Raw genomic sequence first — 13544 nt, 5'->3', positions numbered from 1 at the left:
CCTGAGTGTGGACATCTTATTTGAAGAATGGTAACATAAAAAGCAGAAAAAAGTACAGTGGAGTCAAGACAAGCTTTTGTCTTTAAAAAAAAAAAGGGAAAAATAACCTTTTAAAATAACCAAGGATGCTTGTACCTCCTTGGGAATGATCCATTAAAGAGAAAAAAGATAATGAGGCAGGAGAGAGAGGAGAATCGCTGAAGCAGTGGACCCGAGCAGGCCCAGCACAAGTGAAGGAGCCAGCTCATGGCTCAGGGAACTAGAAAGCACAGGAATGGACTCGGGCATTGACTGTGCCAGCGGAGCTTGGTCTCACTTCATCTCCCACCTATGCCTCCCTCTGTGTTGGCTTCACCCAGGCTTTCCACAAAGACTGCTATTGCAGTTGGATGTTCGAGTCCATCCTTTCAGCTTTCTGAGCAGAGGAAAGGCCCTCTTCTGCAGCAGACCCAATGGAATCCTGGATCCGCTCCACTGGCCTAGCTCAGTGATGCCTCCATCTCTGTAACAGTCCCTGGGGCCAGGGGACACAATGCCAAGATTTCAGAGTGTTCTGTGAAAAAGACCACCAAATCACAGCATCTATAGCATTGTGTTTCCTTCTTGGCCAAAAAAAAAAAAAAAAAAAAAAAGAACTAAGCTGGAAACAACACAAAGTTGTTAAGAGTTCTAAATCGTGACCCAGGGACACTACAGTCCATTTCAGGGAGCCAAACACATATTGGCACAATGTTCTTTTTGTTTCCGTACATCATTGTAATGTAATGTCAAGATCAAAATGATCCAGGCAAACTTAGACTCTTGGGGGATATCTGGTTGCAATCACATGTAAAAGAAAGTAATTATCTTCGAAGGAAACTTTCCTATGACAATTTTAATTAAGTCAATCATTTTTTTAGAAATATATATGGCCTAATATATATTTTAGAAATATATATGGCCAGGACTGTAATTCAACTGTGTTCACTGTGCTTTGTGTCCTTGAGCATTTGAGTCTTTCTATATTTTAAATATTGGGAAAGAAATATGACTCCTTCTTTCTGAGCAGTTTGTACCTTTACAAAGTTGACAAGACTCTATGCCACATCACCTCACTGATGACCACCAGGAATGGCAGACATGCCATTTTTAGTATTAGCAGGGGATAGAGGTGATTCTTTTCTCTATTTTAAGGCTTCAACCAAAAGCATTTTTTCTTCAATATTTCTTTTCACTTTCCTGAAATTGTAAATTGTGTCTCTGTGAGCAGAACTAATTATTTTTGATATCTGGCAAATGGGATATCTGGATCTTAAATTTATAATTCATCCAGCTAGTTATTTATATTTAAATAATATTGAATAAGGGCATCTGCCTAGCTCATTGGTAGAGCATATGACTCTTGATCTCAAGGTCCTGAGTTCAAGTCCCCATTGGATGCAGAGCCTACTTTAAAGAAATATTCTAAAATAATTAAAGAAAAACAAATAATATTGCATATATTGTTTAGATATATTCTTGGAATAAAATTAACCACTATGGGCAAAGACAGATGTGTAATTATTTTAGAAGTAAGGGACTGAGAAGGGAGTGACTTTTAAAATGAGATCCTCACAGAGATTTAAATTATTTTAAAAATAAGTTAACTTCTTGTCCACATTAACGTGATTTGTATAACATTGGGAAAATTTAATTTGCGTAATATTAAGAACATTTACTTAGCCTCTGTAAATCTTTTTTAAGTTTTATTTGAAAAGAAGAGGTGTTAAAACATTTCATTTCACTAGATAATTTTAGTAATTAAGCTTAATATGGTACATAAAATTTCTAGTAGAGTATTTGACATACAATAGGCACTAGACCATTTATAGTTTGCTTTTCTTTCCCCACAATTCACAGCCACATATTTTATAGAAGCAAGTTCCCCAGGAAACTGATGTTTAAAATTGGTAGGCAACAGGGGCACCTGTGTGCCTCAGTGAGCTAAGCGTCCAACTGCGGGTCAGGTCATGATCACTCTTGATTTGTGAATTTGAGATCGAATTGGGCTCTGTGCTGGCAGCTTGGAGCCAGCTTCAGATTCTTTGTCTCCTTCTCTCTCTGGCCCTTCCCCCCCACTTTCTCTCTCTCAAAAATAAACATTTTTTTCAAATTTTATAAAAATAAACAGAACTGGTAGGCAAGAGATGCTGTATTTGTGGTCATTTAGGAACTAAATATTTTCGAAACTGAATTTAGTGCTTTGATCATAAATCTGTATTTGGAGTCAATAGTAATAATAATTGTTCTATAATTCAAAACGTCACAACTACCATGTACCCACATGCTTGCTGTATGTGAGAGAAATCAATAGGCACTTTAATAGGCTTTTTGAGATTAATTCTCAAAGCAATGCTACAACATTTAATTTAAAAGTCTCATCAGTCAGGAGGATTTTTATTTTTAAATGTGAGTTTTCAGGCTGTGATATGAAGAGTCAACAAGTGTTTCTGTTTGGATAGATTTATGACACTTTATTATGCCAAGTCTCGGTGATGAGGCCAAAGAAGGAGAAAAAGGAGGGTGGAATAGGAAGAAAATGAGCTGCGGGGACAAGATTCTTGTTTCTATCTTGTTGGTTAAGTGTCAATAACCATGGACTAGATGGGGTTCTAAAGAGACAGTCTCTGGTCTATAGGTATTGGCCTCCTGTAATGGCGAACACATGGGCATATTAAAAGCATCATTAAGGACGAATAATTCTTGACCAGCAGCTAAAAGGTTTGGTTAATAAATAACATGAGGAATTCTTTAATTCTATAGTAATTCAGACTTTACCATTGTTTGGAGTTAACCCTGGTTCCTTGCATTACAAAAGTGAATACGACAATAGCGTGGCTCCAGAAGGCTAGGTGGTTAGGTGGTGGCCATGCGGCTGGTATCATTTAAGGTCAGCTTTTATTTCAAGTCATTGTTGTTGCTACTGGTCACCATAGCTGCCACTCCCAAAGTATGCCATGTCCTACCTAGATCTGTGTCTATATCTATACCTCTAAGTTTGCATTTCCCATATTACTCTTCAACACTGTTTTAAAATGAGAACAAGCATATCACTCCATCACACTCTTAGACCATGTGCATCTGCAGAGCTAAACGGCTTCAGACCCCGTGGGGAATCTCCGGATTCCCTGAGGCTGATTCAACTTGGTAAAGCCCAGGAGCATCTGAATTTCCATTACTTTATTGGGGTACCTTGTTAATGCTATAGCTTAATTTGCATATCAGGAGTACCTTTTCACCACAGGTGAGAGATTGAAATGTTCAAGGTCAATTAACTGCAAATGTTTCAAGTTGGGTAGTGCAGCTGTAACAGCGAGAGGTGTGGGGAAGAGGGAACGGTCAATGCGAGGTGCCTCTTTCTCCTGATGAGAATTGATGATCCAATTTTAACTCCCCAGAATTATGCTGATTCTTTTTTCCTTACTGTGCTCCTCTCATGTGCTCATTTTTTAAATACTGGTCTACCAAGAAGTGTCAAAATGCTAGAGAAAGATTATGAAATCCTGTATTTAAAAAGTATATAGACCATTGAAATTAACTGGAAAGAGCAAGACACAAAATAATCAGCAATTTCCCAGAGGTATAAACTGATATAGATAAAATTCCGAATGTCGAAATATCAGGTTAAAATGGTGGCCAGCTGAGGGTGCCTCATTCACTCTTTTCCAGCTGTTCTATGTAGAAAACAATGATATGGGGCACCTGGGTCGCTCAGTTGGTTAAGCATGTGACTCTTGATTTCAGCTCAGGTCATGATTCCACTGTTTGTGAGATCAAGCCCTGCGTCAGGCTCTGTGCTGAGAGTGAGGAGCCTGCTTGGGATTTTCCTCTCTCCCTACCTCTCTGCCCTTCCCCCACATGTACGCACTCTCTCTCAACCAAAGTAAATAAATAAACTTAAAAAAATTTAAAAATGATAAAAATACAGAGACATATACAGTTTTAGTAATAAGAGACTGAGGCTGCTTGGTGAGCATTAGACCTCAGGAGACTTTCAATTTCCAAACTTGGATAGGTCCTTAGGAAGAATAGTATGATTTAGAAAGGACAATGGAGGGAAATTACCCATTTACCACTCCCATCATGTCCCTGGACTTCAGAGACAAGGTCTTTGTTAACTCGAGGGAGGAATATTGGCTTTACTGCCTAGTAGCTAAATTCGAGGGTTCCCCTACCTCTATCAGCACCATTTTTTCTACATCCATTGGGAGCTACTGATTCCCATTTATCATTAATGACAGGAGGAACACTGTTGGTCCTGGTTAAGAGCACCGTGCCTCCCTCTGCTCTGCAGACTACAGCCCGGGGTTCAGACTCTCTGTATATGACTTATCCTTTACTCAGTTAAATAACATTGCCTTCACAGAATGCCTGGCACAAAGTACTTACTTGCTCAATAAATATTAAGTGATACCCCAGTAGGATAAGTAGAAAAGGTAGGCCGGAGTTTCATTATATCCTGAGAAGTGAAATATAGAGGAAGAGTTGGCTTGGGTTTAAAAATAATGCCATGGGAACAGTGCCCACTGAGGGTTCAGAAATTTCCTGAGTTATTCATGGCAGGCTATTATTTAAGATGTCTTCAGATCCTTCTTCCATGTAGATAACAGGCTGCAAGAGTAAGAGGTGCCCCTTGTGGACAGCAGAGCTGTGCTGGATAAATGACACTGAGACACAAAAACTGCAGCCAGAGCATGTGTCTACAAACAAGGCTTCTTGTTCAAAATATGAAAATATTCTTCTCTAACCTAAACATAGTAGTTGGTACTGGTGACCAAGAGAAATCCACCCATCCAGGTTACTGGCCCAAACTACAGGTTCTTCAAGGGCAAATACAGAGAAAATTAAAAGTAAAAACAAGCCAGAAAATTACAGTATGTATGAATATTTTGGATGAAAAAGAAAGATGTATGGGATGGAAGACACTTTTGAACAATGACTCATTCCAAGAAAAAAAGGAAATTTGAAAAAAAAAGAGTCTCATTCTAAAGACATGTAGTGTGTGACTTGGGAACCATATCCTCATGGAAGCCGGAGTTAGTATTATACCATCAGGACAGGGTGTTGTTGTCATGTAGTTCTTTTTTAATGTGCTGTATGGACTCAGTTTTGAATCCTATGTAGAGGATGTTCCCTTTCATGAGCAACTAATTATATCCATAACCTGACCACTTCCCTTGTTGGGCTTACAGACTCAAGGTGGGTGACAAAAGAATTGGGAAAAGAAAACACGTGCTAGTCTTCTTACTTGGGGTGTTACGTAATAGATGTTGCATTTTAATAAATATTGGATATTATATCATTCTGGATTTAAGAATGTGTTAAACCCTATTTCATGACTTTTATAATGATTACATATTACTTACATAATTATCAATGTCACTATTACTGAAATAGGTAAAGTCCCCAAATAAGGCCTTTTTGTATTAAACTGGAAGAATGAAACATCTTAACAAGAATCCGTAGTCACATCTCTAATATTCTGGTGTGCAGTGAATAAAAGGCAACATGATAAGTTCAGCTCTACCCACACTTCTTGAATATACAATAGGTTCCTATTTTTCACTTTTGAGTGCTCAAGCACACCTTACTCTAGGACCTTTCCCCTGAGTGCCCCTCCCCTACTCTTACCCACCACCCGCCTCCGCAGGCCAGTGATGTGTTGGTAAATTGGCTGGGGAGGGAATGGGTTCTGATTTTAGAGTTCTCAGGTTCTGTGGTTTAAATACTCCAACCATGGTCAGTTGCAAACATGGCTGTATTCAGCAATCAGCTTGCAAAATTGCTGGAAATTTAATTGCTTCTCCTACACTGTCGCCAGCCAGTTCCAACTTTCTGCTGGATAGAACTCTTCTCCATCGTCTCTTATATTATTGTTCCCTGCACCTGCCTCACTGTTTCCTGCGTTTCAAACATGCTTTTCAATGTCTGTCCTCCTATAAGCCTGTAAACACAGTGAGGACAGTGACAGTGCCTTCTTGACCATCTGTATTCGGAGCCTTAATGCTACACTTCTTTCTCCAGGAAGTCTAAACTTGGTCACATACCACACATAGTATTCTAGTTGTACCACACCGTGACCTGCGATTGAAGGTCAGACCATCACCTAATCATGCATGTGGCCAGTAGCCCTGCTCGTTCCAAGTGTAGACATGAATGTCCTCCTGTGAAATTAAGTACTTCAAGCATTCAGTGAGACCCGCGGTTCTTCCCACTGTCAGGAACTACGACACCTAGAAGCGCACATAATTAACACAGGCTTCATCCATTTGTACTAAATTCTGGTTTTTCTGTATTATTCTAGAGTTACAAGAAGTTTCATATTTTGGAAATCTGACCTTATTAAATTCCATACAGGAATACTGACTGGCGTTTCTAGTCCACAAACAGGTTTTTAACTAATCTTTTGCCCATTTTCTTCTGTTTCTATTTTCATAAAAGGAGCCGGTGGCTGGTCTCCACTTGTGTCCAACAAATACCAGTGGCTGCAGATTGACCTTGGAGAGAGGATGGAGGTCACAGCCGTGGCCACCCAAGGGGGGTATGGGAGCTCCGACTGGGTGACCAGTTACCTCTTGATGTTCAGTGACAGTGGCAGGAACTGGAAACAATATCGACAAGAAGACAGCATCTGGGTATGTTTCTTTAACAGAATGCGTAGCCTCTCGCAGAAAAAAACAGAGTCATCCCTGCATGTTGTTTATCAATCCCTTAAACTAAGTTGAGAAACAGAATCTTCAGAATTACTTAGAAAACATTTTTCAAGAAAAATATATTAATATTCATTTTCTAATCCATTTCATGATATAACTTATGAAAATACTAAAGGTGAATGAACTTATCTCAGAAATTGAAATTGAAAAAAAAATTTTATTTGTCAGTGACGTAGTGTGGAAGTCTAAGAAACAAGTAAGGCCTCTAATTTTTTTTTAAGTTTTATCCAATAACATAGTGGTTTTTGCATGGTCTTCATTTAAAGTTGGTTGTAAGAATTTATCCCTTTTATTTCTAATAACTCTGAGGTTTCTCTACATCTCCTTCTCTCCCTAGTATTTGGAGGTTGGTATATATAATATTGGGGTATTATGTATGATATAAACACAGTATACATACCTATGGTTTGTATATAAACCTTCCTCTAGTCTTTTGAAAGTGTGTGAGTGTATAAAGTGCTGCGTGCCACTGGCTGGGGCACGGCTCGGCTCCTGCAAGAGAGACCTACAGGAGGCTGTTTGCCGCCTGGCAGGTGGTATTTGTAGTTGGCTGATTGCTTAGAAACACCTAGCGGAAGAAGGAAGCTACAGGCCATTTGCTTGGTGGTGAAGAAAGGACTTCTGTGCTAGGAGAAGGTATTGGTTTGGATCTTATGTGGACCAGGGACAAACATGCAGCAAAGAGCTTTTTTTTTTTTTCCTCTGGCTGAGCTGCTGGAACCAGAGAAAATGAGTAAATTAATGAAGCATCATTCTTAGCACACGGATAATCTGGAAGCCCATTTGGGCACATAATGATAATTTTCTTTGATCAGTCAATTGCCTCTCTTTTGAAAGTTCCTAGAACTTGGTTATACATTATCAACTCACCATAGAAATGGACTGTGATTTACTCACCTTTGTGTCTCTGAAGCGCTTGGTGGCCATTCAATGCTTGTTTATTGATGTAAATTGGATTGAGAAGAAGTAACCCTGCTCTTTCTCTAGAGAGAACAATAGTCAGGCTGGAAGAAGTTGCCCATAAGCATTTTTAAGAAAAGCTGCCTTAAAACCCAAAGCAAGCTGAAGTGTAGAAGAGCGAGAAAAACTGGATATTACAGTTGATTTACTTTCATGAGAACCATTCAAACTAGGGACAAAATAAACAGTAATTATGAACCAATAACAATGAAAGCTTAGTGAGGTATTATTCTAACTAGGTGTTTGGGTTTTCCTTTACTCTTTTTCCAAATTAAGCATTGGGTTTTAAACTAGATAAGCAGAGGCTAATTCATGCTAACATTTAGCTGTGTTAAGTAAAATATACCTTTTTGGCATTTCTTAAAATGATAGATCAACCATGAAAATTGTTTCTCCGTTAATCAATTTCGGGGAAAGTCAAACCTAGATCAGGCTGCTTGCCTTCCTTTGCCTACTCTTATTAAAGGTGAGGTGTTCGGGGTGAAAAAGAGGCACAATGAGATCCTTAACCAATCCAAACCAGTCAGTATAAAGACAGATGGCATCTATCATAATTATTTTGCTGAGGCAGTATTATTTTTTAGACTATGCTTTGATTTGTTGGTCTTCCTCTTCTGTGAACATCCTAAAAATAGAGGTTGTACCTTCCAACCTGTCATCTCAGCATCCTAAATCTTTATTGATTGATTGATAGAGTGATTGATAAAATTATTTAACGTTTATTTATTTTTGAGAGACAGAGAAAGACAGAGCATGAGCAGGGAAGGGGCAGGAGAGAGGGAGATAAAGAATCTGAAGCAGGTTCCAGGCTTAGCTGTCAGCACAGAGCCTGTTGTGGGGCTCAAACCCACCAACCATGATCATGGCCTGAACTGAAGTTGGACACTTAACTGACTGAGTCACCCAGGTGCCTCAAATCTTTTTTTAAATGTTTATTTTGAAATGGAGAGAAGGGGTAGAGAGAGAGAGGGAGAGGGAGAGAGAGAATCCCAAGCAGGCTCCATGCTCAGTGTAGAGCCTGCCATGGGTCTCAATCTCAACACTATGAGATTAGGACAGGAGCCAGTATCCACGTTTGGTCTAATGCTTAACTAACTGAACCACCCAGGTGCCCCTCAGCATCCCAGGTTTAAGAGTTCCTGGCTTATTGCAAGCAAATGTTAAGTGTTTGTTGAATGAATGAATGAATGAATGAGGGAATGAATAAAGAATGAAAAAATAAATTTTATTGTAGTGACTCCTGCCTTCCAATATCAGTTCCATCTTTTAGTTCATTTATGGTTTACCAGTTTAATATACTTAGAGTTAGGATGCACATTTCTTTCTCCCTTGTAAGTTCTGAACTTTTTATGGGGAGGGTTTATCTTTTTTATCTGCATTTCCAGAATTTAGTACCCACTGTGGCTTTTGTTGAGGGTATTACAGAAAAAAAAAAAGAGTGAATGAATGAATGGATTTAAAGACATTGATCTCCTAATCTGTATCTAACTTTGTAAAAAAACATTCAGTAGGTGTTAAAAGAGCTCATGTTAATGTCATCAAAGAGATAAAATACATCAGAACAAAGCAAAAAATGATTCAGAGAAGCATGCAAACATGGGGTACAGAACTCTAGAGATTCAGACATTAGTGGAATATGCAGATTATTGTAGATTGACTTTGTCAAAAAATCTGGGCTCATCTGGGTATTGAAAAAAACTTTATAACAGATTATGAATGGATTAAGGAAGCTATTCCATGTAGCTGGAAAAGAGTAAACAGCTTGGACATTGGAGATATCCATACACACGGTTTCCCACAAAATAACCAGAGAATCTACTGGTCAGAATGGACTGTCAAGTTCAGGAAGATCTGAATGATACTCTTGAATTTGGTAAAGAAATTTGATAGATAACTTTGAATGTCAAGATCAAAATTAAGACTTGGTGCAACAGGTACCATGACTTCACTGAAGTTAGGGTGCAGGTGAAACAACACACATCCCATACCACACACATCCTCATGCTGCCTACTCAGCCCAGAACAAAGTTCTGTTCTGCTCCTAGGCACTGATGTACCACCCCGAGGGAAGTTTGTCTCCATGAATCTACAACTGCCTGGGCAGTAAGAATGAAACATGGTGAATTATACCCACTTCTTGCCATTCCTCCTGGAATGAAATGATCCCACACAGATCATTTCAACTTGGATTGTTTTTTAGCCAAAGCACAATATTTAATTGATGTACATTGTAAGGACTTTAACCCTTTGTTGTATTTTACAAACATATATTTCCCAGAGTCTTTTTTTTTATTTGGTATATTTTGGCCCATTTTTAAAAAAGGTATTCTGGGTTGTATACAGACTATACCAAACGTAGCCATTTTATTTAAGAGCTTCACATTCTGCCCCAGATGGTAGAAATAAATCTATGAACGAGCATTAGGAAACACATAAGCCATTATGCAAGTATGTGATGGAAAAAGGAAGAAAAGACAATTGTTGTAAGTTTAGAAACAAATAAAATAAAACCCATCAACGTGAATTGAAATGCTGCAGCAAGGATCCTCATTCTTTCTTCATTGATCCCGCCTGAAGCGCTGGAGAGAACAATGGCTTCTATATACCTGAAAGATTTAATAAAAAGCCCTGATGCTTTTCACAAATAATCTTTAAAAAGAAAGGTGAAATATTTATCGTTTATACAGGTCATGGACATATTTGATAGAGCCGTAAACTTGACAGATATGTGATGTTTTGTAAAATAATGCATTAGAACGATTCTTTAGAAAAAGATTGATAGTCCAGGCCCATAAATATAATTTATACAAAGTATTCTAGTAGTTGGCATGTAAATATTTTTCAAAAATTAGAAAAATTTTTCCTCTTAAAATGAAGATAAAATAAAATCCCGGAACATCCGTGATCAAAAGACTTTTCAGCTAGTTTTATTGTAAGTGATTGAAAAAAATGTAGGGTGTAATTTCTGCTCATTTAAGAACAATTGCTAGAATATCATGAAAGTAACATCTTAGTAGCTATTTTAAATAGATCGACATGTGCAGGAACTTTATAGCTAAATTATCCAAATGGTCCCTGATACATGCCCAAGATTCTTTTACACTCCAGACTAGACAGGCGAGGAATAGGAATGGTACCAATTTTATAAATTGTTTAGGTAAATATGATTGTTATATACAGAATAGTTTGCTTTTTGTTTTTTTATGGATTTCATTTTTCTAAACAAACAAACAAACAAAAACCTTTGGTGTATTTCTAAAGTTAGAGTGCTTTTATTTTGTTTTTTATTTTTCCTTTTTTATTATTAAAACATATTTTTGAAGGTTTTATTTATTTTTGAGACAGAGAGAAAGCATGAGCTGGGGAGGGGCAGAGAGGGGGAGACAAAGACCGAAGCGGGCTCGATGCTTCCAGCAGAGAGCCTGATGCGGGGCTTGAACTCATGAGCAGTGAGATCACGCCCTGAGCAGACAGAGGTCACATGCTTACCTGGCTGAGCCACTCAGGTGCCCCTTATTTTTTAATTAAAAGTGTTTAATGTCATGATTCTGGGTTTGTTTTGTGAAGAACACAGAGCCCCTGTGACGTAGTAGTATAGTCAATTAGGTAGAAGTATCACGTGTCACAGAATATTCACACCATTATCACTGTGAATGATTGAGTCGTCAGCTCTCAAAGCCACACAGTGCAGAAACACTACCTGCAAAGACTTTAACATGTATTTGTTTTCAAATCAAATAAACATGTGTCCAGAGGAGTTTAATAGAAAACCCCAGGAGGCAGGAATACCAGTGGGAGGGGTGCCGTAAGCTTGCTGGACTCCCCGACTTGCAAGGCACGTCTTTGCCAGTCCTTCCCCTCTGCTGAGCCCTTATTCTAGTGACTTAAGCCTGCAAAAATCATCTGTGGTGTTACAAAGTGCAACAGTACTAACGCCGTGTATGTCAGCGCGTCAAGCCATCAAGCTTAAGGCATCACAAGACTCGCCTCAGTACTTGGACAGAGGCCTAGAGAATGCCTTAAGCTGCGTCTGTGTTTCAGGACAGTCTTTACTCCGATGCCAAAAAGACATTTTTAATGAAAGTTGCCATTCTTTGTCTGTATCCTTAGGAAATCTCCTGTTTGTATTTCTATTTAACTATGAGTTCTTCACCCTTTTGAAAATGATTAACCTAGCAGTGCATGCTTAAAGGTGACTGCATTTGGATTTTTAATGTGGCTTCCGTCATGGAGCAGAGCAGTTAACTTGTTAGGCACCTTCTCTGTCATGTAGTGTGGCTCCTTCCACCTTCGAGCATCAGTGCTCATTCTCTAACAAGTGCTCTGTTAGGCCCTTCTCATAAACTTCTTTGGACACAAATATATCGGAACTTTATATCAACATGTAATGCACGAAATACAAATATGGGAACTCCCATGAATTTCAGGTACACATAAATAGTGATGTAAGATAAATGGTAATGTTGTTTCACATTCTTCAAAATGATCTGTCTCTAAGCAAGCAAAGTAAAAATTATTTGAATAGAATGATTCGAGTTCGCAGGAGATTGGATTTGTGCCCTCCTCAGAGGGCACACTCCCATTCAGGATCATTCTCAAATCATCAGCCAGGAAATACCATGTGTTAAAGACACTTTCCAACTTGTATCTCACATTCTGCCATGTCAGAGTTCAGTGACAACAACATGACCCTCTTTTCTCCATTCTTTCTTGCCGTCGCTGTGATCTGATGTTGTAGATGTCTGCTTCTGGCTTCTCTAGTTCCAGCCTCAGGAGACTCCATGTGGAGTCCTTCTCTCTTGGGACAGGGCTGTCCTTTCAAAATGTCTCTTTTGTTTTTAAAACCTAGGCAGCTAGGTCTTTCTGAAAACCAATGCAATAGGCTCTTTTTCCTAATTATCTTTTTTTTTTTTTTTTTTAGCTCTGAACTTACAAGCATTTTTTGATCAGAGAAAGGGATAGAAAAACATATAAACCTAGAAAGGAAGATATAAGATTTGGCATTGATACAATATAATCCTTAAAAATCTAAGAGAACCATTTTACTATTTTCTAAGATGGTAACTCAGTAATGTGCCTAACAACAGAATTAATTTTTAAAATCAGTAATTTATCTTCCCACCTACAAATAGCTACATAGACAGTAAAAAAGGAATATATACTCCACTTAAACTAGAACCCAAAATGAATAAATATCAAGGAAAAACTTAAAAAATGTGTAAGATATATAAAAATAATATTTAGAATATTACCAAAGGACATAAAAGAAGACTTGATTAAATGCAGGTCCTATCTGTTTTGAAGTGGAAAATCGTATTACAAGGCTACTCATTCTACCTAAAATAACTCATAAAAGTGAAATAATTCTGAATTTCATGTATAAAAAGTATATATGAGAAAATAAGTTAGCAAAAATAACAGTAGTAAGGAGAACCTACATGTTAAGAAAATTCTATAAATCTATATTAATTAAAACGTGTTGGCACATGAAAACATAGTGAAAGACTAAAAGAGAACATCCATTACTAAGTCCAAATACATTTAGGGATTTGCCCAAGATACATGTAGCATGAAAATATGTGAGGAAATGTACCTACTTAATAAAGGAACTTAGTAAGCTATAATGTCTAGAAAAATAAATAATATTATTATATCAAAATGGATTCCAGATGAAATGAATATTTAAAAATAACATAGGGGCTCCTGGGTGGCTCAGTTGGTTGAGTGTCCAACTCTATTTTGGCTCAGGTCAAGATCTCAGGATCGAGCCCCATGTTCTCTCTCTTTCCTTGTGCCTCTCTCCCCCACGCCCACACTTTCTCTAAATAATAATAGTAATAATGATGATGATGA

The 13544-nt window shown here is 38.0% G+C and overlaps 1 protein-coding gene across 2 annotated transcripts in view; it reads left to right on the top strand.

Annotated features, from left to right (window-relative positions):
* CNTNAP4 (contactin associated protein like 4) overlaps positions 1 to 13544 on the top strand; it is a 541886-nt gene that overhangs the window by 359932 nt on the left and 168410 nt on the right. For both annotated transcript variants that reach the window (XM_029925564.1, XM_029925565.1), the window contains one exon: positions 6460 to 6653. In XM_029925564.1, the coding sequence (XP_029781424.1) occupies positions 6460 to 6653 (194 nt within the window). The remainder of the gene's footprint in view (positions 1 to 6459; positions 6654 to 13544) is intronic.

Source organism: Suricata suricatta, chromosome 16 (assembly GCF_006229205.1).
Source record: "Suricata suricatta isolate VVHF042 chromosome 16, meerkat_22Aug2017_6uvM2_HiC, whole genome shotgun sequence".
In the NCBI taxonomy this organism is placed as follows: Eukaryota; Metazoa; Chordata; class Mammalia; order Carnivora; family Herpestidae; genus Suricata; species Suricata suricatta.
This window is presented reverse-complemented; position numbering and strand designations above follow the sequence as displayed.